This window comes from Chiloscyllium plagiosum, chromosome 4 (genome assembly GCF_004010195.1).
Source record: "Chiloscyllium plagiosum isolate BGI_BamShark_2017 chromosome 4, ASM401019v2, whole genome shotgun sequence".
In the NCBI taxonomy this organism is placed as follows: domain Eukaryota; kingdom Metazoa; phylum Chordata; class Chondrichthyes; order Orectolobiformes; family Hemiscylliidae; genus Chiloscyllium; species Chiloscyllium plagiosum.
In genome coordinates, this window is record NC_057713.1 from 92,862,393 (window position 1) to 92,886,045 (window position 23,653).

The 23,653-nt window shown below is 38.8% G+C and overlaps 1 protein-coding gene across 1 annotated transcript in view; it reads right to left on the reverse strand.

The window, feature by feature from the left end:
• Positions 1–23,653, reverse strand: part of atp9b (ATPase phospholipid transporting 9B) — a 346,071-nt gene that overhangs the window by 114,020 nt on the left and 208,398 nt on the right. The window contains exon 11 of the mRNA XM_043688616.1: positions 19,389–19,465. Coding sequence (XP_043544551.1) covers positions 19,389–19,465 — 77 coding nt within the window. The remainder of the gene's footprint in view (positions 1–19,388; positions 19,466–23,653) is intronic.

Consider the following 23,653-nt stretch of genomic DNA (forward strand, 5'->3'; position numbering starts at 1 on the left):
CTCGGCCAGGGCCACTCAGCTCCTGATCTCTTTACAACCTTGGTCCAAACATGGACAAAAGCACTGAATTCCAGAGATAAGGTGAAATGAGAGTGCCAGCTATTGACATAAAGGCAACATTTGACTGACTGTGGCATCCAAGAGCCTTAGCAAAACTGGAATCAATGGTATCAGAGGGCAAACTCTTCACTGGTTGGAGTCATATCTGTCACAAAGGAAGTTGGTTGTGGTTGTTGGAGGTTAGTCATCTCAGCTCAAGGACATCTCTGCAGGATTTCCTCAAGCTAGTTTCTGAGGCCTAACCATCTTCAGCTGCTTCATCAATAACCTTTCCTCCATCATCACGTAAGAAATGGTATGTTCACAGATGACTGCACAATGTTTGAGCACCATTTGTGACAACTCAGATACTGAAGCAATCAATGTTCAAATGCAAAGAGATCTGGACAATATCCAGGCTTGGACTGACAAATGGCAAGTGACATTGGCACCACAATAAGACAAAATCTAACCACTGCCACATTCATTGGTGATACCATCACTGAGTCCCCTACTATCAACACTTTGGGCTTACCAGAAACTCAACTGGACTCACCAGGAGTAATTCACCTCCTGACTCCCCAAAGTCTGTCCATCATCTACAAGGGACAAGGCAGGAGAGTTATGGAATACTCATTTGTCTGGATGAGGGTAGCTCCAACAACACTCAAGAAACTTGACACCATCCAAGACAAAGCAGCTTGCTTGACTGACACTCCATCCACACCCTCCACCACCGACACTCAGTAGCAGTGATGTGTACTAACTACCAGATGCACTGTATAAATTCACCAAAGATTCTGAGACAGCATCTTCCAAGCCCACAACTACTTCCATCATGAAAGACAAGGTAGCAAATACATGGGAACACTACCACTTGCAAGTTCCCCTCCAAGCCACTCACCATCCTGACTTGGAAATGTGTTGCTGCTCCTTCACTCTCCCCGAATCAAAATCCTGGAATTCCCTCCCGAAGAACATTGTGAATCTACCTATAGCACATGAACTGAATTGGATCAAGGCAGTAGTTCAGCACACCTTCCCAAGGGCAACCAGTGACAGCAAATAAATGCTGGCCAGTCAGCAATAGCCGATACTCAATGAATGAATTAAAAAACTAACGCTGTGTAATGAGAAAAGGCTAATGAACGATTTTGTTGTAGAGAGGTCTTGAGAGAAGACAAGAGTGAATGCAATAGAACTTTCTATTATAAGTTGAAAGTGCTGCAATTCAACACAAAACTTGGACCTTAGATTTAAGCAAAAGAAACCACAAAGGTATGAGGGGAAAACTAGCTCTGGTAGCTTTGGAAACTATACTGAAAGTTATTGAAGTAGGCAAGCAATAGCTATCATTTAAATAAATAATACCTAATTTTAAACAATTTACATTCCTTTTAGGCACAAGAATCTAACAGTAAAGGTGACTCCACCATGATTATCAAGAGAAATTAAAGATTATGTTTGCTCAAAGCAAGATTATAAAATTGCCACAGTAATAAGCATGAAGATTGGAGGCATTTTAGAATTCAACAGTGCAGTGAAAAGAACTGAAAACAGAATAAGAAACAAAAAAATGGAGTGTAAAAGCTTGTTTTGGTGTACAAGGAGGAAAATATTAGTAAATTCAAAATATGGATCCATACAGGGAGAGAATTTATAACTGGGATTAAGAAAACAGCAAAAAAATGAACACATCTTTAAGGCAGACACAAGCTAAGATGCAAAAACCTTTCCAGGAATACATAGAACCAAGGAAGTAGCAAAAGGTGGGGGGAAACCAAAAGTGGTTTAAGAATTTAATGAGTATGAAAGTTAATAAATCCCTGGACATAATGACCTACATCCCAGAGTGTTGAAAAACAGTGTGGCAAGTGTTTGTGGTCACCTTTTAAAAATCTATAGATTTTAGAATGGTTCCAGCAAAATTGAAGATATCAAATGTAAGCCCATTATTTCAGTAAGTAGTCAAACAGAAGGCAAGGAAATACTGATCAGTTAGCCTGACATCAGTAGTGGTATAATGCTAGAATTTACTGCAAATAATGTTTTAACTGAACATGACAAATTCTGCAGGGGAGTCAACAGTACTCGAAACATTCATGATTTCTCTGTCTACAGATGCTGCTCGAGTTTGTTCTGCATTCGTTTCAGGTTTTTGATAACATTCCATACAGGAGGTTAATTAGCAAAGTTAAAGCAAATGGGATTGGGGGCAAACACACTGGCATAGATTGAGAATTGGTTAACAGACTGAAAACAGAGTAAGAGAAAAAAAACAGATCACTTTTAGTTTGATGGGGCTATGACTACTGGATTGCCTTAAACATCAATGCTTTGGTCTCAGCTATTTACAACTTATCAATATTATGGATGTGTGGATTGAATGCAATATTTCCAGGTTTGCTGATGACAAAACTAATTGGGAATGAGAGTTGCAAGGAAGATTCAAAAAGGGACTTAGGGCAAGTGACTGAGCAGGAACACAGCAGGTGGAACAGAACGTGGAAGAATGTGAAGTTATCCACTTCGATAGGAAAAACAAATGCAGAGCATTTCTTAAATGGAGAGAGATTAGGAAATGTTGAGCTTCAAAGGGACCAGCCTGCCCATTTCATAAGTCACTGAAAGCTAACACACAAATGTAGCATGCAAGGTAGGTAGGTAAATAGTAGGTCGGTCCTTATTGCAAGAATGCAGGAGCAAAGTAGTCTTGCTGTAATTATACAGGAGCTTTGGAAAGGCCACCAAGTGGAGTACTGCTTACAGTTTATGTCTCCTTACCTAAGAAAAGGAGTGCAACTAAACTTCTACAAATTGAACTCTGGGATGGCAGGACTGTCCTGTAAGGTGATTCTTTATTTGCTGAGTTTGAACTCTCCTATTCCCAGCTATCCCATCACGAACCAGTATCCACTGAAGATGATGATTCCTTGAAGGCACGCTTAGCTGATTTTAGCACATGCATACTGCAAGATACCTTATGATTTGTCTGATTTTCATATGCAACATTAATGTCTGGCTGTGCTGAGGCGCTTTAAGGCCTACATTAACATACATATCAATAAACCCCCAAAGGGACTGGAGTAGTCACTCCAAACAACCATGACAATATCAACAAAATACACACAATTCTTTACGACAGGTCCACATTTGTTTCCACTGGAACATGTCGTCAGACCAGTCACGAATGGATAATCTTACTTGAAAACTAGCTAAAAATATGTTTGCGTGATTTACCTAAGAACAATGAGCTGCTGGATGAAATACATGCCACTGAGCCAAACTTCTAATGAACTGTCCAAGATGTGCAGAAGTGATGTCCCATTTGTGTGCTATCATGTCATCATTGCACAACATGACCTGGTCGAATGGTTGGGTGAATTGTTAGAAGTCATTGATTAACGTTTGTACTTAAGCGGTAAAAAATGCCTTTGCATTTGCCAAGACCATAAGGGACAGTGTGCGATAGTGGAGCATTGTTTTTTGGACTGGAGGCCTGTGACCATGAGTGTTCCACAGGGATCAGTACTGGGCCCATTTTAGGTTGTCATTGATATAAATGATCGAGGTGAGAATAGTTTTTGTATAGTGGATAGTGAAGACAGTTATCTAGGATTACAAAAAGGTCTTGATCAATTGGGTCAATAGGTTGAATACTGACAGATGTAGTTTTATTTGGATAAATGTGAGGTATTGCATTTTATTTAAAAAAAAGTTAGAACAGAGACCCCTAGGGGTTCAGGTATATATTTCTTTAAAGTTTGTGTCTTATATGGATAGGGTGGTGAGGAAGGCATTTCGCACACCTGCCTTCATTGTTCAGACATGGAGTAGAAGAGCTACGACGTTTGTTGAGGTTGTACAAGATGGTGGTGAGTCCTCTTCTGGAGTACTGTGTCAAATTCTGGGCACTCTGTTACAGGGAGGATATTATTAAGCCGGAGAGGGTTCAAAAGAAATTTATCAGGGTGTTGTCAGGAATAGACAGTTTGAGTTATAAAGAGAGGTTGGATAGACAGACCTTTTTCACTGGAGCTAGAAAGTTGAGGGGTGGCCTTATAGAGGTTTGAAATCATGATGGGTATATATTAGGTGAATGACTGATGCCTTTTCCCTAGGTGGGGGATTTCAACAGCAGCAGGCATATTTGTAAGATGAGAGGTGAAATATATTAAAAAGACTTGGGGGTGGTCAAACGGAGTGGCTCATTGTGGAATGAACTTCCAAAGGAAGTGATGGATTCGGGTAGTTGCAACGTTTAAAAGATATCTAAATAAGTTAACGAATAAGAAACCTTTGCAGGGATATGGACCAAGCAGGTGGGACTAGTTTTGTTTAGGCTTATGGTCTACATGGATTGATTGGACTGAAGGGTCTATTTCCATGCTGTACGATTCCATTACTTGTCCTGACATCAAGGCAGTAATTGACCAAGTGTGGCATCAAGCAGCAGCTACAAAATTGAAGTCAATTGGTGGAATTCTCTCCTCAGGTGGGAGTCGTATCGAGTACAAAGCAAGATATTTGTTGGAGGTTAGTCATTTCAACTCCAGGACATCACTGCAGAGATTGCTCAGGGTTACATCCATCATTGTCAAATACTTCAGCAATGACATTCTTTCCATTTGAAAATACCATATCCCTTTTTATTTTTCTGTACTCTTGATTGTGGACTGATTAGGAAAAGAGATTTTTTTTAAAAACTAAGCACTGTTGGAGTAATTGATGCACATTTTTAAAAAGCAACTTACCGGATACTAATTCTAAGTGCTATTTACATTGTTGCTTGTTCAAGCAGTGGGTGATGGATTGCAAAAAGGCTGGAACCAGGGTGGTGTGTATGAAGAAAGATCTGGTTGGCAAGCGCTGATTGGTGTATGGAATTGCGACTTATTATCGAGGAGAAAGGTCTTTTGCCTCCCAACTGTGAGATTGGCTCTCAAACAGCTGACCAGCTTGTACACATGAATGTTTGGTCAGAAGGCACTGGACCTCTGAAAATGAAGGTCCTGTCCATTTATAACAAAAAAACTCTCAACTCTGAAGAAAGTCAGTTTATTTCCTCTCATCAGTTATTGTAAGTGCATCTTTGAATGATAAGTGTAGTCTGGCCACTCTGCACATGCTGCAAGTGAAAATATTTTGAGAAGGAAGATCAAACATCAGCAAATCCTCACCAGTCAAAACAATCATCTCAGTGAACCATGTGGTCTGGGACCATTGAGCTGCTAATGTTTATTCTGTGTCTGTCTATAGAGGGGGAGTTTTAATAATAGGAGGTTAGAGTCTTAACTAGTCATGTTATACATTGATGGTTCATAATTGCTTACAACTAGCTAGAATCTATTTATTGGTAATCAAAAGTAACTCTTATTTCATACAAATATCTTGTCTGTGCTTTGTGTCATTCTGGGCCAAAAAAAATTGGCAAACTAGGGAATTTAGCATACTTTCATAAAATCTTTAACTTTTGTCAGGATTTCAGAAATAGTGGAATTTGATTTCCAGCATTCCAAGCCAGGTGAAGTGTAACACAAGGTCAGATGTGGAGACATTCACTGACAATTGCAAAATGTTCAATGCCATTCACAATTTCTCAGATACTAAAGCAGTCAAGATCCAAATATAGCAAAACCCAGATAACAGAGATTTGGGTTGTTGCTTATTTGACATTGCTAGCTTATTGTCAGAGAAAGTGGTAGATACAGGAAATGTAATAACATTTAAAAGACAGACAATATATCACTAAGACATATTACAGGGATATGAGCCAAATGCAGGCAAAATGAATTAATTTAGTTTGGGAAACTTGGTTCACATGGACGAGTTGGACTGAAGAGTCTGCTTCCATGCTGTGTAACTCTATGTTATAGACATTTGTATTGCCACACTTTATCACAGCAATCTAGATTTGCCACCACAGCATGAATCAGAATTTTTTTGAACTGATGAACTCAGTGACTTGTGCAGTTGAGTTCAGTTTCAAATACATTACATAGATCCAAATATACGGTGCTACCATGGGATCCCTGCTCGGCCTAGCTTTCACAAAAATCTTTGTTGAATTTCTCAATAAACAGGTCTTCAATGGAATGACATCTAACATTCTATAGGCAAAAGTAAGGACTGCAGATGGTGGAGATTAAGAGTCGAGAGTGTGGTGCTGGAAAAGCACAGCAAATCAGGCAGCATCCGAGGAGCAGGAAAATCGATATTTTTGGCAAAAGCCCTTCATCAGGAACTCCTGAAGGGTTTTTGTCTGAAACATCGATTCTCCTGCTCCTCGAACGCTGCCTGACCTGCTGTGCTTTTCCAGCACCACACTCTCGAATCCAACATTATATCCCTTGCGAACTGCCAAAAAGTCATGATATGCTAGTTATATTTGAATCCACAACTGTATACACAAATATCCTTTCATGTCTCAAAGGACTCCAATCTGCAATCAAACTGTAAAATAGAAGTCAAATGAGCTCCTTTGCCTTGATGTTGGAAGTTGAAAAATCAGTCAGGCTGCTCTCTTTCACTGCATACCTCCCTGGACTGTTAAGCATATACACTGAGATTCCTCCAGTTCCAGTAAGATTAGACTTTTTGGTAACTTCAAATCTAGGGCCCAAGTAATTTGTTCACTATGTAAACTTAGTTCTCAAACAGAGTACAAAGATACCCTGTTGAATAATGGCTATTCTGCCAGCTAAATTAGAATCATAAAATTACAGTGCAGAAAGAGACCATTTGGTCCACTGAGTCTGCACCAAAGTGCAACCCATCCAGACACAGCCCCCTACTGTAACGACACATTTACCGTGGTTCATCCACCTAGTCTACATATCCCAGGACACTACAAACCATTTTAGTTCGAGACAAATAAAAACTGCAGATGCTGGAATCCAAAGTAGACAAGCAGGAGGCTGGACAACAACTCCTGATGCTGTCAAGCTTGCTGTGTTCTACCAGCCTCCTGCTTGTCCACTACAGACAATCTAACATGGACAATCCATCTAATCTTCACATCTTTGGACTGAAAGAGTAAACCACCTGGTGGAAACCCAGGCAGACATAAGAGAACCTTGCAAACTCTACGCAGTCACTCACTCACTCAAGGCCAGAATCCAACCTGTGTCCCATCAGTGCTGACCACTGAGCCACCATGCCAACCCTACTTCTCACTGCACAGAGTAAACTGTATGTAAAGTCCAGATTATCTGGGCCAGTCTACCTCAGATAATCCTTGAAGGGCAAGCTTTTTCAAATGTTTAAGCAACAGGTCAACCTAGCTGGTTCAAACTGATACAATGCATAAGAAACATGAGTGGGATATGCCACTAAGTATACCATTTCATAAAGCCAAAGATATTTCTGCTTATTACGCAAATGTGAAATGCCTTAACCAAATCCGTGTCGATGTGATGTCAGAAATGTCTGGTGTATGACCCAAACGCTCGTGGATTGTATCAAACAGAATATCCCTTCAGCTGTTCACAACAAGGTAATTAGCATACTCAATCACACGACACATGCAAAACATAACCATACTCCTCTTTCAAAACCGCGAACTCGCAACATGATGTCAAACATTAGATTTGATTCTGTAGATAGAAAACATCTTAAGGATAATTCCAACGGCGAGAAGAATGATCTGAAAACCAATTTTAAAATTGTCATTTGCACTTGTAGTGCAGCGCACTATTTTGTTCTGCAAGCTGCACAGGGCTGTGCTCTTTTCAGACAGAAAGAACATAAGCACTCACTCTGCCTGTGGTTTTAGATCAACAAGTGACAGCCATTTGCTACTTCATTTGTCAGGGTATTGCCATCAGCACTTACAGTCAGTCTGCAGGAATTAAAATTTAAAGCTGGCAGTTAACTGTCAACCTGCATTAAGTGGCACATTCTGCATGCCAATGCCTTAACCAGAGTCCACCTGCCAATCAATCATCATTCTGATCTCGATGTAAATGCTGGTTTTCCCCTTAAATTGGAATCCTTGCAAAATATCCTGATGAGTGCAAGACAAAAAGCTTTGCATTTATAGTTCAAACCTAAGTTTTAGCTCAGGATTAGAACTTTTCTTGGGCACATTTTCTATGACTGCTCTAAAATTAATTCTTTTGCAACTTATTACATCCTCTCATAACTCTCACTTCCCATACGGTAGCTACTATGCCTCCCGTAAGCTTATAGCCTACTGTCCTGTAAGTCACACCTGGGCTGTTACCACCTGGATATTTACTTTTCCCTTTTTATATATAAGCCTTCCGGTACTTTTGAATATGACTGAAAACAACAAACCTTTAGTTCATAACTTTTAGCAAATGCCCAAAACAGCATTAAACCTGAAGATTTGCAACATAAGGCTCAGCTATTGCAGTGCTGGGAAGGCTGGACTCATTCACACTATTAAAAAAAAGGTTATGCTCTTTATATCATGTGTTTGAATTTTGATGAATGGACACATTGAAGGATATTACCTTTCATTTACATTGGAGCAATACTGCTCAGTGAACACACTAAGAAACTCAATCTTTTAATATTTTGCGATCATTCTATGCATTAACAAAACATTTTATTTTGGATAATACAGCTTAGGCAAATTACTACAGTTCTAGAACTAGGAAGTTGGAGAAGCAAAGAAGAGTTTAGGAATTAAACTTTTCATTGTAAGTTGCTTTTAACACTTTCAAAAATGATTTAGAGTTAAGAGTACTTCGATAATTTAAGTTTTTAAATATTGTAAAAAAATTCTTTTTTGAGTTTCATAAAATACCTGGATACATTATAATTTTTTGAAAAGATGCCAAATGAGTTTTCTATGGATTCTATTTGATAAAAACTTCTGAGCAACCACGATCGATAACAACTACTTGCATTGCTGTCAATCCGGTTGGGGCAATTGTCGAACAGTGATTGGTGTGGAAAGACTTCTGCTTTATCTGGCAGAGTTGAAGCAAAGCCTGGTAAGAAAGACTAAAATGGAGACAAGTTAGTCATGAACAAGAAAACCCTCTCCCATCAGTTCAAGGTAAAATCTATTTATTCTTTTGGAAAAGCAATTGGAATAACACCTCAAAATTGTATTTCCTGAGCGAGCAATCGGGTGAAAAACTGCACATGTGCCAGAGCATCAGACTCTCGAACATCCTAACATTTATCTTTTACTTTCAAGAATAACAGTTTTCTGAGAATAAAAAGACTTTGGCCAATCTCTGCAGAGAAATCTATTTCATCTCCTCTCTTTTTCTGAAGACAATGTATGTGTTTAGGGGATAGATGCACTTATACATCTATATTACTGGCTGGATACATTCACTAGTTATTGCATCTTTATCACTTTGATAATAAACCCATAAGTGTGTTCATTAAGAAACCTTGTTAATAGATCTTACTAATTAATCAGATATAAACCCAGGTATTCGATTGGTCATTGCCACAACTGGTATTTTACATCGTCACCCAAAGTAGTGAGACAAGAGCATATTCCTCTTACCTCAAGGATAACAATACATCTATGTATAGCATTTTTTTTAATATTAAGGAAATTAACATCACTACTTAACATTGGAACCAACGACATAGGAAGGGAAAAGATTGAGGCCCTGAAGGGAGATTGGAGAGAGTTAGGCAGGAATTCATAAAGGAGATCCTCAAGAGTATCTGGATTACTCTGGTGCTACGAGCTAGTGAGGGCAGGAATAGGAGGATAGAGCAGATGAATGCATGGCTGAGGAGCTGGTGTATGGGAGAAGGATTCATATGGTTGGATCATTGGAATCTCTTTTGGGGTAGAATTGACCTGTACAAGGAGGACGGATTGCACCTAAATTGGAAAGAGACTAATATACTGGCAGGGAGATTTGCGAGAGCTGCTCGGGAGGATTTAAACGAGTAAGTTGGGGGGAGGGGGGTTGTGACCCATGGAGATAGTGAGGAAAGAGATCAATCTGAGAAAGGTACAGTTGAGAACAGAAGCGAGTCAAACAGTCAGGGCAGGCAGGGACAAGGCAGGACTAATAAACTAAACTGCATTTATTTCAATGCAAGGGACCTAACAGGGAAGACAGATGAATTCAGGGAATGGTTAGGAACATGGGACTGGGATATCACAGCAATTAAAAAAGCATGGCTCAGGGATGGACTTACTGGCAGCTTAATGTTCCAGGATACAAATGCTACAGGAAAGAGACAGAAGCAGGCAAGAGAAGAGGGGGAGCGGTGTTTTTGATAAGGGATAACATTACAGCTTACTGAGGGAGGATATTCCTAGAAATACATCCAGGGATGTTAATTGGGTGGAACTGAGAAATAAGAAAGGGATGATAACCTTATTGGGATTGTATTATAGACCCCCTAATAGTCAGAAGGAAATTGAGAAACAAACTTGTAAGGAGTTTGGGTGGCACGGTGGCACAGTGGTTAGCACTGCTGCCTCACAGCGCCAGAGACCCGGGTTCAATTCCCGCCTCAGGCGACTCTCTGTGTGGAGTTTGCACATTCTCCCCGTGTCTGCGTGGGTTTCCTCCGGGTGCTCCGGTTTCCTCCCACAATCCAAAGATGTGCAGGTGAGGTGAATTGGCCATGCTAAATTGCCCGTAGTGTTAGGTGAAGGGGTAAATGTAGGGGAATGGGTCTGGGTGGGTTACGCTTCGGCGGGTCGGTGTGGACTTGTTGGTCTGAAGGGCCTGTTTCCATGCTGTAAATAATCTAATCTGTGGAGAGATTTCAGGTATCTGTAAGAATAATAGGGTAATTATGGTAGGGCATTACAACTTTCCAAACATATACTGGGACTGCCATCGTGTTAAGGGTTTAGATGGAGAGGAATTTGTTAAGTGTGTACAAGAAAATTTTCTGTTTCAGTATGTGGGTGTACATACTGGAGAAGGTGCAAAATTTGATCTACTCTTGGGAAATAAGGCAGAGCAGATGACTGAGGTGTCAGTGGGGGAGCACTTTGGAGCCAACGACCATAATTCTATTAGATTTAAAATAATGATGGAAAAGGATAGACCAGATCTAAAAGTTGAAGTTCTAAATTGGAGAAAGGTCAATTTTGTTGGTATTACTTTCAAAACTTTCAAAAGCTGATTGGGGGCAGATGCTCGCAGGTAAAGGGATGGCTGGAAAATGGGAAGCCTTCAGAAATGAGATAACGAGAATCCAGAGAAAGTATATTCCTGTTAGGGTGAAAGGAAAGGCTGGTAGGTATAGGGAGTGTGGGATTCCTGAAGAAATTAAGGGTTGGGTTAAAAAAAACCAAGCATGTCAGGTATAGACAGGATAGATCGAGTGATTCCTTAGAAGAGTATAAAGGCAGTAGGTGGAAATGTGTTGCTGGAAAAACGCAGGTCAGGCAGCATCTAGGGAACAGGAGAATCGACGTTTCGGGCATTAGCCCTTCTTCAGGAATCATGCCCGAAACGTCGATTCTCCTGTTCCCTAAATGCTGCCTGACCTGCTGCGTTTTTCCAGCAACACATTTCCATCTCTGATCTCCAGCATCTGCAGACCTCACTTTCTCCCTAAAGGCAGTAGGTGTATACTTAAGAGGGAAATCAGGAGGACAAAATGGAGACATGAAATAGCTTTGGCAAATAGAATTAAGGAGAATCCAAAGGGTTTTCACAAGTACATTAAGGACAAAGGATAACTAGGGAGAGAATAGGGCCCCTCAAAGATCAGCAAGGCGGCTTTGGTGTGGAGCCGCAGAAAATAGGGGAAGATACTAAACGAGTATTTTGCATCAGTATTTACTGTGGAAAAGGACATGGAAGATATAGACTGTGGGGAAATAGATGGTGACATCTTGAAAAATGTCCATATTTCAGAGCAGGAGTGCTGGATGCCTTTAAATGCACAAAGGTAGATAAATCTCCAGGACCTGATCAGGTGTACCTTAGAAGTCTGTGGGAAGCTAGAGAAGTGATTGCTGGGCCTCTTGCTGAGATATTTGTATCAATAGTCACAGATGAGGTGCCGGAAGACTGGAAGTTGGCTAACGTGGTGCCACTGTTTAAGAAGGGTGGTAAGGACAAGCCAGGGAACTATAGACCTGTGAGCCTGACCTCGGTGGCGGGCGTTTAGATTAGATTAGATTACTTACAGTGCGGAAACAGGCCCTTCGGCCCAACACGTCCACACCGACCCGCCGAAGTGCAACCCACCCATTCCCCTACATTAATCCCTTTTACCTAACACTATGGGCAATTTAGCCTGGCCAATTCACCTGACCTGCACATTTTTGGACTGTGGGAGGAAACCGGAGCACCCGGAGGAAACCCACGCAGACACGGGGAGAACGTGCAAACTCCACACAGTCAGTCGCCTGAGTCGGGAATTGAACCCGGGTCTCTGGCGCTGTGAGGCAGCAGTGCTAACCACTGTGCCACCGTGCCGCCCACAAATTGTTGGAGAGAATCCTGAGGGACAGGATGTACATGTATTTGGAAAGGCAAGGACAGATTAGGGATAGTCAACATGGCTTTGTGCGTGGGAAATTATGTTGCACAAACTTGATTGAGTTTTTTGAAGATGTAACAAAGAGGATTGATGAGGCAGAGCAATAGATGTGATCTATATGGACTTCAATACGACAAGGTTCCACATGGGAGACTGATTAGCAAGGTTAGATCTCATGGAATACAGGAAGAACTAGGCATTTGGATACAGAACTGGCTCAAAGGTAAAAGACAGAGGGTGGTGGTGGAGTGTTATTTTTCAGACTGGAGGCCTGTGACCAGTGGATTGCCACAAGGATCAGTGCTGGGTCCTCCACTTTTCGTCATTTACGTAAATGATTTGGATGTGAGCACAAGAGGTATAGTTAGTAAGTTTGCAGATGACACCAAAATTGGAGGTGTAGCAGACAGCAAAGGAGGTTACCTCAGATTACAACAGGATCTTGACCAGATGGGCCAATGGACAGAGAAATGGAAGATGGAGTTTAATTCAGATAAATGCGAGATGCTGCATTTTGGGAAAGCAAATCTTAGCAGGACTTATACACTTAATGGTAAGGTCCTTGGGAGCGTTGCTGAACAAAGAGACCTCGGAATGCAGGTTCATAGCTCCTTGAAAGTGGAGTCGCAGGTACACAGGATAGTGAAGGCGGCATTTGGTATGCTTTCCTTTATTGGTCAGAGTATTGAGTACAGGAGTTGGGAGGTCATGTTGTAGTCATGTACAGGTCTTTGGTTAGGCCACTGTTGGAATATTGCGTGCAGTTGTAGTCTCCTTCCTATCGGAAAGATGTTGTGAAACTTGAAAGGGTTCAGAAAAAGATTTACAAGTATGTTGCCAGGGTTGGAGGATTGGAGCTATAGGGAGAGGTTCAACATGCTGGGGCTGTTTTCCCTGGAGCGTCGGAGGCCAAGAGGTTTACAAAATTATGAGGGGCATGGATAGGATAAATAGACAATGAATCTTCACTGGGGTGGGGGAGTCCAGAAATGGAGGGCATAGGTTTAGGTGATAGAGGAAAGATATAAGAGAGACCTAAGGGGCAACTTTTTCGTACAGAGAGTGGTACATGTATGGAATGAGCTGCCAGAGGAAGAGGCTGGTGCAATTGCAACATTTAAAAGGCATTTGGATGAGTATATGAATAGGAAGGGTTTGAAGGGGTATGCACTGGGTGCTGGTAGGTGGGACTAGATTGTGTTGGGATATCTGGTCGGCATGGATGGGTTGGACCGAAGGGTCTGTTTCCATGCTGTACATCTCTATGACTCTAACATTGATTTGTTCCAACAAGGTATGACTAAGGACAGGTGCTCCACCCACGGTTTATGTATCAGTGTATCAGTTAATTTATTACTTTTTTGATGCAATAGTAACATTCAATTGTAACACTTATCAACTGTATGCATACCAGAGAAGACTACGATTTTCCAATCATTAACCAAACTAAAAACTAACATGACAGAAAGCATCTTGAATTCAAGTGAATGGGTAACATTTTCCAAGGCTTCCGAAAGACTTGACACCTAATGAATGAAAATCATGATTCTACAAGTTACGGAGGCATGCAATACAGCATTAGTTGCAATTTTAGATTTTCCTGGAACCATACTTTTTTTTAGAAGGAATAATTTTGATCAAGTTAACTGTCTACAAAATCAAAGCCCCTATTTAGCATAAATGACAATGAAAATTAAGTTAAATTAGTTGAATTAACCCATTGCAAATTGAACAGAGATGATTTGTTTTTCCAAAGAAGCTGCATTATTGATGAATAAAGTCACAACATTACATTTAGCAAAATTAAAAGATTCAATTTCCTGAGGTGACATACAATAAATTAACTAGATGTAACTGCAGGCACACACTAAAGCTAGAAAATGAGACTTTGCATCTTGATGTTGATATGAAAGACTTAATTACTGGATACATCTGCTCGAAACTGACAGTAGTGTTATATAATGCAGGCATCAGACAGATTGCTTTCATAAAAATCTTATGTTAATATTTTTATATTAGCATTATTTACTGGATTAACATTACACCAATCTGTTTCCATATCATTTCCAACTAACATGAAGACACTAATGTAAATATTGCCCCCACCTCACAAAGCAAAAACATACTTATCCAGTCAAGAAGTTATTAGAAAGTTGTGCTGCAACAGATTAGCCCAAACTGTGCTTTCGATTAAGTCAGAAAATTGTTCTATTACTGGAAAAAGTACATGTTATGGCAAAGGACATTTTGCATGAATATCAATTCAAGGGGAAAACTGACATTTATACCATACAAAAGGAGTGTTGATCGGCTGTCAAGTAGACTCTGATTAGCAGAGGCAGTGACATGGAGAATTAACCCATTAATGTTGATGGCCGATGTTTTAAAGTTTTAAAACAAGCAGGTTGGCTTTGCCTCAACTAAAACAACAGCAAATGGCCATCATCTGTGAGCTGAAACAAGTGCAGCGTGTGGACTCTCAGTCTCGAAAGAAAGGGGTTCTGTGAATTGACATGTAGCATGGGACTTTGGTCCAGTAGTGGTGAAGGAACAGCGATATATTTTCAAGTAAGGACAGATTCCAATAATGCTGATATGAATAACCACTTGGAGATGTTCAAGGGCAGTCCAGAGACTGTCTTATATCCCATTGGAAATCATGTGGCTTTTCTGCAGTAACCTTCCATCGAAGTTTAGCCAATACTGAAAATTCAACTGAAGGTGGCAGACAAAAATTCATTTTACACCTTGGGGTACCTGTGTTATTAGAATTTCTGGTTCATTTTCTCATGCAATAGCCATGCTTACAAACTTAAGTTGAAACTACAACATTTGAAAAAAAGTAATTTATTGTAAACCTAAATGAACATGATGCATAACTCTATCCATACAATGGCTCTCAAATAACTGTTCTGAGATTGATTTATAGACTTTTAGATTAGATTAGATTACATTACAGTGCGGAAACAGGCCCTTCGGCCCAACAAGTCCACACAACAGTGCTAACCACTGTGCCACCGTGCCGCCCAAACATAAAACAAGTGCAGCGTGTGGACTCTCAGTCTCGAAAGAAAGGGGTTCTGTGAATTGACATGTAGCATGGGACTTTGGTCCAGTAGTGGTGAAGGAACAGCGATATATTTTCAAGTAAGGACAGATTCCAAAACTTAAAATCTCCAAACATAATCAGCACTCGAGACAACATACAATAACTGTTTTTGTCTGATGTACACAAAATAACATTGTATTGCAAGAGACCACTAGGATTTGTCAGTAAACTCAGTGCCCATTTTTAAAAATTCAGCAGTTGTGAAAGTACATAGCAAAACAGTGACATGACACTTCACTGCAGTACATACTTTAGGTTCAATCAAAACATGTAGCATATATAATTACATACTCAACAAGAGCAATATTCTTGTTAAAAACTAGTTGTCAAAAAGAAGCATGACGACATGTACACATCCGATCCATATGCTGGATTAGCCAGCTGCTTTTAAAATGTCACACTGCATAGTTAAAGAAACACATCCATCCCTGTTGCTTAATTAAGGTCTGAAATTGACCTTTATCAATGATAGACAAGTTTATTTAACCGGATGAGGTTTAAAAAATTTGAGTAAACTCATTACAAACCACATTTTTTTTTACAAAGTGCAAATCTGTGTAGGCAAAATAAACTTAATAAACGCATTAATTTTGCAAAAATAAAGATAGCTCCTTCTTGATACAAGAGAATCAAAGACATGCATCAAATCTTTTTTAAATACGTTGAAATATTTGTGAGCAGTTTCAAAGCAGTGTTTTATATATTATATTGAAAAAAGGTTTGAAAAGTCCCAGTCTACATAAGTTATATCAGTACAAATTTATTTCAAACTTGCTGCCTAATCTATGCCTCCAAATAGAGCACTGAATTACAGAAGTTGTATTTTATTAAATTTTAATTCCAGTCTTCCAGTAATGAAAGCTACTAAAACAGTAATATGTTATCACAAGTTTTTTTTAAACTGAAAACCTCAGAGAACAGCTTTGGATTTAGTTTCCAATTTTCTTGCCATTAGCCATTATTGCAAAGTTGCCAGGAAGAATCCAACTGCAACTGACTGCATTGATAAATGTGCACTCACCAATTTTTTTTTTTAAATGGACATAACTGTCTAACAGTACTTTACCAGGATGGGTACATTTAACAAAGTAGCACTTAAACTGCAAAATCCAATGCCTAGCTATCAATTCTATCTCTTTCCCTGGCTGCAGCATTTGTCGTCCATTTGTCTCACATTAGTCTCCAAAAGATCTTCCAATCTCAATAACATTGCTTATTTCTTCCTCTGGCACATCACTCAACTTTGCCCATCTCAGATTAATTGCTGCAGAAACTGCCATGCATGCCTTTGTTACTTTCTAGGTTCAACTATTGCAATGCACTCCTTCCTGGACTCCCATATTTTACCATCTGTTAACTTAAGGTAATTGAAAACTCTGCTGCCCATGTCTCAATTCATGGGAAATCTTATTCCCCAAAGACCTGCGTGATCACTGATCGACATGGCTCTATTACAAATAACACCTGACTCTAAAATGCTCATTGTCATCAAAAAATCACTCCAAAATTATCTAGGTCAGAGAAAAAATGCAAAGAACTCTGCGTTTGGCAGTGGTGAAAACAGGCAGTTCAACTCCCCAGTGGTTGCAAAAAATGCCAATAAATGACCACACCATAATAGCTATTGTCATAACCAGAGTATCAATATTTGAAAATAAAACTTTAAAAACAAAGTTACAGGAGTGAGAATTAGGATATATCAGTTTTCATGTTCAATGTTAGGACATTCCTAAAGTTGCAGGGTTAACACTTCATCACAACTGCAACAAATGAACCAAACACTAAAAACATATTTTAGAGTTGGTTTTGAAGACTGGTGCTTATATTTCTTTCACGAAAAAAATAAATATTATTGAATTATTTCAGGCAAGACTGCAAAATAATGAAATATTTTACAGAAGTCAGGAAGGGAATTCAACATTCTAAGGGCTGATACAATGAAATTGACAAAAGTCCACACTCAGAGTAAAAACAATCACTTTAAAGTACAGTACAAAATTAAATCACAAACAGGCAAAATTCAATAAATAGGTAGCAAGCATTGCATTGTTGCAACACTTGCAATTCACTGCAACTGTCATATTTTTAATTAATGTAAATACTTATTGTTTCTGAACAGTGTCCTACTGTTAGGACTAATCTCGGTAAGGACATTACAAAGTATTGAGTGGTCAGCATGCCTGAATAATAATGCTCACTTTATTCAGCACTGTATGTGGCAATGTCTGATATAATAGCTAAAATTCTGCTGCCTAACAAAGCTTATGTGAGGTTTACTAGGAGCAGTACTATGCTAATTGGCACAAACAGCTTTATTTTTAAAAATCAGCATACAATCTATTATAGTATTATTCGTGGATTATTTTAACTTCATTTCACAATTACACTTGTTAAAATAATGACCATATGGATCCTTACAATGCAAGGTAAATTTTGAAGGAAACCAATATTGTTCAGAGCTAACAATGCTAGTCTGAAGGAAAGCATAATGATACATCCCATTATTATTCACACAATGACTCACAGTTCTTACTTGTGTGTCAGAGGCAGTTGAAAGCATCTTTTTATTAGAAAAACAAATCAATATGCTCTGGGGCTTACAACAAGTGCTGCAGGCAATTTGTATTATCACTCCTTTCACAGGGATCCACGCTTAGAATAACTTATGACAATTAATACTATGAAACAACTGATTGTCACAATTGATGAGTAATAGTGTCTTTTTGATATGCTCAATGAAATGAATTTCCATCAAGTATGCAGTATCATTCCCAGCTGTGGGTAAATATACAACTGCTTTCAACATGATAAAATATTGCCTTTAGATGAACGTAGGTGCTTGTACCATTCATAAAATATTAATTTCAAGATCTCAAATTAAATTTCTGAAAATGCACACAAGGTAATGAACATTGAGAAAAGGAATTAGATGTTAGGTATCTTCAGTTTGGCTTTAGGTTTTCAAGTTGCTATATTAGCCGACACAATGTTGTTCAGAGTGGTGCAATTCGGTTACAAGCAAGAAAGGCACTTTTGTATTTTTTTAACGTAGAGGAGAGAATGTCAGTACAATGACAGGCAACTACTTAAACAATAAATAAAAACAACACAATTAAATGATATTCAGAACAGGAGTACTGTAAATGCAATGTGATATTGATGCCAAAGGTCCTTAAAGCCATCACTGCATCTGGTTAAGATTCTTAATCTATAAAATGGATTTCAATTGGGAAAGTGCACAAATCATTTTGATCAATTATGTTAAGCTAGGTCACTTATAAATAAATTCCAATTTTCTATGCAAACCTAAATCATTCTTGCTTTAAAATTAGAGCAAAATAAATCACCAACAGAATGATTGTAGATGGTAGCCAACAGCAAACATTGAAACAAAAATGAATTTAAAATGCTGAATTTGATTCATTCTTGTTCGTTTAGGTCAATATAATTCACTCATTAAGAATCTATTTGGTATTCACAAGTTACCATCTTGTTATGCCTTAACATGTTTGACATTGTACTCAATTTGTGAAGTGGCTGCTGTCTCGAGGCAAATTATGCATTTGGAAACTTGATTTCTGAGCTGCAACAATTTGTGCACAAAAAAGATAGGCAAATATCTGTAAACTAAACATGTCAAAATAAACAGTAAATGGGCACAGAAGAGAGAAACCGCTTGGCATAAATTTGAAACACAATACAAAGTAACTTAATTGGCTAAATTTTACTAATGCAATGAAAAAAGATAAACCTGCTTCACAACTATCCTAGAACTTACCTTATTTTTGGGATTAGACGTATTCATTACACTGCGAGTTTCTTTTCCAGTATAAATTACTACCCCTATCACAGTACCTGTTTAAAACAAAACTATAATTAAAACGCTTTCTGAATCAAGGAATTGTCAAATTTCATTGAAATGTCAAAATAATGGGTTATATCGTACTTATGTATAAAATCCACATTCAGGAAATTAATCTTAAATTTTGAGCCAAACATCAGATCACTCAGGGAAAAGGATTCAACATATATGAAAATTGCAAAAAAACATGCAAATGGAAACAATCTTTTACAGAACGGAAAACAGAGACTCTCAACAGGGATTGATTTATCAACAATCATATTTTATGCATCAATTACACTTCTTATTCATCTTTATTTCCAATTTTCTTCAGGAATTTGTATTAGAAAGTGCTGTTAGAATATGTATTCAATAGTACATAGAAAGAGCTCATCTGGAACACAGGAGGGAATAAAAGAAGATTCAGTGAATCATGTTTGGCAGTTAGGAGGGTAAGAATTAGCAAACAACTCATTAAAGGTAGGAGAAAGTGACGACTGCAGATGCTGGAGATCAGAGCTGAAAAATGTGTTGCTGGAAAAGCGCAGGTCAGGCAGCATCAAAGGAACAGGAGAATCGACGTTTCGGGGATAAGGCCTTCTCTTCAGGAAGCCATTCCTGAAGAAGGGCTTATGCCCGAAATGTCGACTCTCCTGTTCCTTTGATGCTGCCTGACCTGCTGTGCTTTTCCAGCAACACATTTTTAAACTCATTAAAGGTACTAAATTACAGTACAGACAGACCAGGATCACAATGAACATCGTTAACAATTCAGAATTTCAACCTTCTGACATTAACAAGCTGTGAAACACACTAGTTTCTTTGACCTTTACTTGCCCTCTGAACACTAAACATAACCGCATGAAACACACCAAGGCACATATTTATTAGATATTATTTAAAAACTCAGTCAAAAAGATTAGAAAATATATAGTTTCTTGTCTTATCAATTACTTTAAAAATGTCAGGAGTATTCTGCAGCAATTCAACAAAATCATTTAACTCTTCCCTTTTGGCCTCTGGTATTTATGATATGCACAATAATCTGAGGACTAATTTTCCTCTGGTAAATAATGTCTGCAAAAATGTATCTTAATGTTCTGAGAATTTGTGAATTTCCCTGTAGTTGATAGCTACAGAGAAAATCCTGTTTAGATATACAGCTACTACATATAGAGGTCAATCTGTGGGTCAAGGTCAGGTTAGGGAAGGGAGCTTAGGGAATTGCATGGGGAACACCTCAAAAAACCTTCAGCTCCTATAGCCTCTGTGCCAGCAATTAAAGAGGAGACAGGCCACAAATCAATACTGTGGAGGATCACTAACACTAGACTGATGTAAATATATAAGGGTTCAATGCACAGTAGAAAAATAAGATGCAATAAATCCAGACGATAAGTGTCCCATTAGTATTTTTATTAGTTGATGTCATTTCTGAAAGGTTTATTAATAAAGCATAAGTAGTATATTGATATAAGAATGTCCCTTCTGGATATTACAAAGCAAACTTCAGTATAATATAGCAACGCAAGTGTGAAATGGATTGGCTCAGTATTTATTTCAACTAATAGGTTCTAATAAACCATCCAAGTATGTTAATGCCGCCCCAACAGAGGAAAAACGTGGTAAATCAACTATTCCAATTATTGAAAATTGGAGTGGAGCTCTGCTACATGCATTAAGCTATTAAGAATCCTCAAAATACTTCTAATCAGACATGCTATGTAAGTGCAATATGTCAATTTTATGGATTGGACAAAGAAATTCTGATTTATACGAAAATGAACTTTAAAAGTATGTTAATCTGCAAAAACTGGAAACGTATGGTACAATTGGATTCAGACAGCCAGAAATTTAGAAGTCTAAAGCAGTAATATAAATAAAAGCCTTCTGAGAAAAAAATATTACAGTTGTACTGAATGCACCATGTGTAAATAACATGCAAATAAATGTGACACTCTATTACACAAAAGAATGAGAAAATCTTTCAAGGAAGTCTTAAAGGATGAGAATGGATGTTCGAGCTATTGAGAGAGTGTAAAGATTTATCAGACTGACTCTTGACATGCATGACGTATGTATGAGGAGAAACTGGATCAGTTATGGAGCTCAGAAAAATGGTGGTTTGGGGGTGGGGGGGTGGTGTTGGTGGTTCTCATAGAAACATTTAAAATTCTAATAGGACAAGACAGGTAAATATAGGAAGGATGTCACTGAAGACTGGGGAGTCTAGAACTAGGGTCACAGTCTAAGGATACGGGCTAAACCATTTAGAACTAAGATGAAGAGAAATGTCTTCAAGTGTTGAGAGCCTGTGGAATTCTCAGCGATAGAAAGTGGTTGCAGCCAAAACACAAATGTTTTCAAGAAGTTAGGTACAGTTTCTAGAGCTAAAGGTATCAAAGGATAGAGGGAGAAAGTGGGAACAGGGTACGGAGTTGGATAATCAGTCATGATCATATCAAATGGCAGAGCAGTCGCAAAGGCTGAACGGCCTATTCCTATTTTCTACGTTCCTATATTTTACAGACAACACTTTAGAAACAAAAATTAATGGTACAGTAGATATATTTTATCCATCCAATGTTCGTTTTATTAATATTTGTTTGAACACAGTACACTAACTGCAAAACATAGGTGATTTCATTTAAAGACTAGTTTTTAGACTTTATTCAATATTACAGAACTCAAAACTCCAAAGACATTTTTCACTCAATTTTTTTGTCACATAAATCATCTACATCGAATTCTGTTATATTTTCATCGCCATCTTAGCTCATCCAGACTCAACTATTTCTCTGCACTTACTAGCCTCCATCTTATACCCTTCGTAACTTTTGGTTGGTCCAAACTTTTGCTGCCAGCTCTCTAATTCACACCAAGCCATCATTGCCTATCACCCTTTTGGCTGCTGATCTACAATAAATTCTGGTTTCAATTTTAAAATTCTTAGCATAGTGTGAAAATTCCTCCAGGGGCTCATTATTCTGAAACCTACAATTCTCAGAATCCTAGGAGAAAGTAAGGATGGCAGATGCTGAAGATCAGAGTCGAGAGTACAGTACTGGAAAAGCACAGCAGGTCAGGCAGCATCCAAGGAGTAGGAGAATCGACGTTTGGGGCATAAGTCCTTCATGGCCAAAACGTCGGTTCTCCTGCTCCTCGGATACTGCCTGACCTGCTGCGTTTTTCCAATTCTCAGAAACCTGCCAAGTTTGGCTTCTTGCATATTGTTACTTTGTTGGCCATGCCATCAGTTGTACAGGTCATAAGCTCTGGAATTCTTTCCCCAAATCTATTTTATTACCTTTTTCTCCTCTTAAAATGCTATTGAAAACCGCCCTCTTTTACCTGGTATTTGGTCATCCATCTTCTTTTGACTCCCAATTATTGCCAGATTACCCAGTCATTAGGCAATTTTGGATGCTTACTTGGATAAACGGGCTACAATAATATAAGTAACTAGATTTCATACAGCAAGGCATACAGGCCAAACATTTCAGCTTGAGATGAAATTTGTAAGCAGATTAATCCAAGCAATATCACCTTCATTCTTCTGGAAGCACTTTAACTGAAATTAAGTAAATCATCTTTCTTATCAGCAAACAAATGTCATAAGAAAAAGAACTCAACAACTGTGCGTGCGTATAGGAATCATCTGAGTTCTTGATCTTGCACCAAAAGCTGCATGATGAGATGGATTCTTAGAGCAGCTGGTGCTGGAGCCGACCAGGGAGAAGGCAATTCTGGATCTGGTATTGTGTAACGAACCAGAATTGGTCAGAGACCTCGAAGTGAAGGAGCCATTGGGAAGTAGTGACCATAATACAATAAGCTTCAATCTGCAATTTGAGAGGGAGAGGGTACAGTCGGAAGTGACAGTACTTCAGTTGAATAAAGGGAACTATGGAGCTATGAGGGAGGAGCTGACCAAAGTTCAATGTTGCAATACCTTAGCAGGGATGACCGTGGAGGAACAATGGCGGATAGTTCTGTGTATAAGTTGCAGGATCAGTTCATTCCTAAAAGGAAGAAAGATCCCAGGAGGAGGCAGGGGCGGCCGTGGCTGACGAGGGAAGTAAAGAAACATATAAAGTATAACATAGCAAAGATAAGTGGGAAAACGGAGGACTGGGAAGCTTTTAAAGAACAACAGAGGATTACTAAGAAGGAAATAAGCAGAGGAAAAATGAGGTACGAAG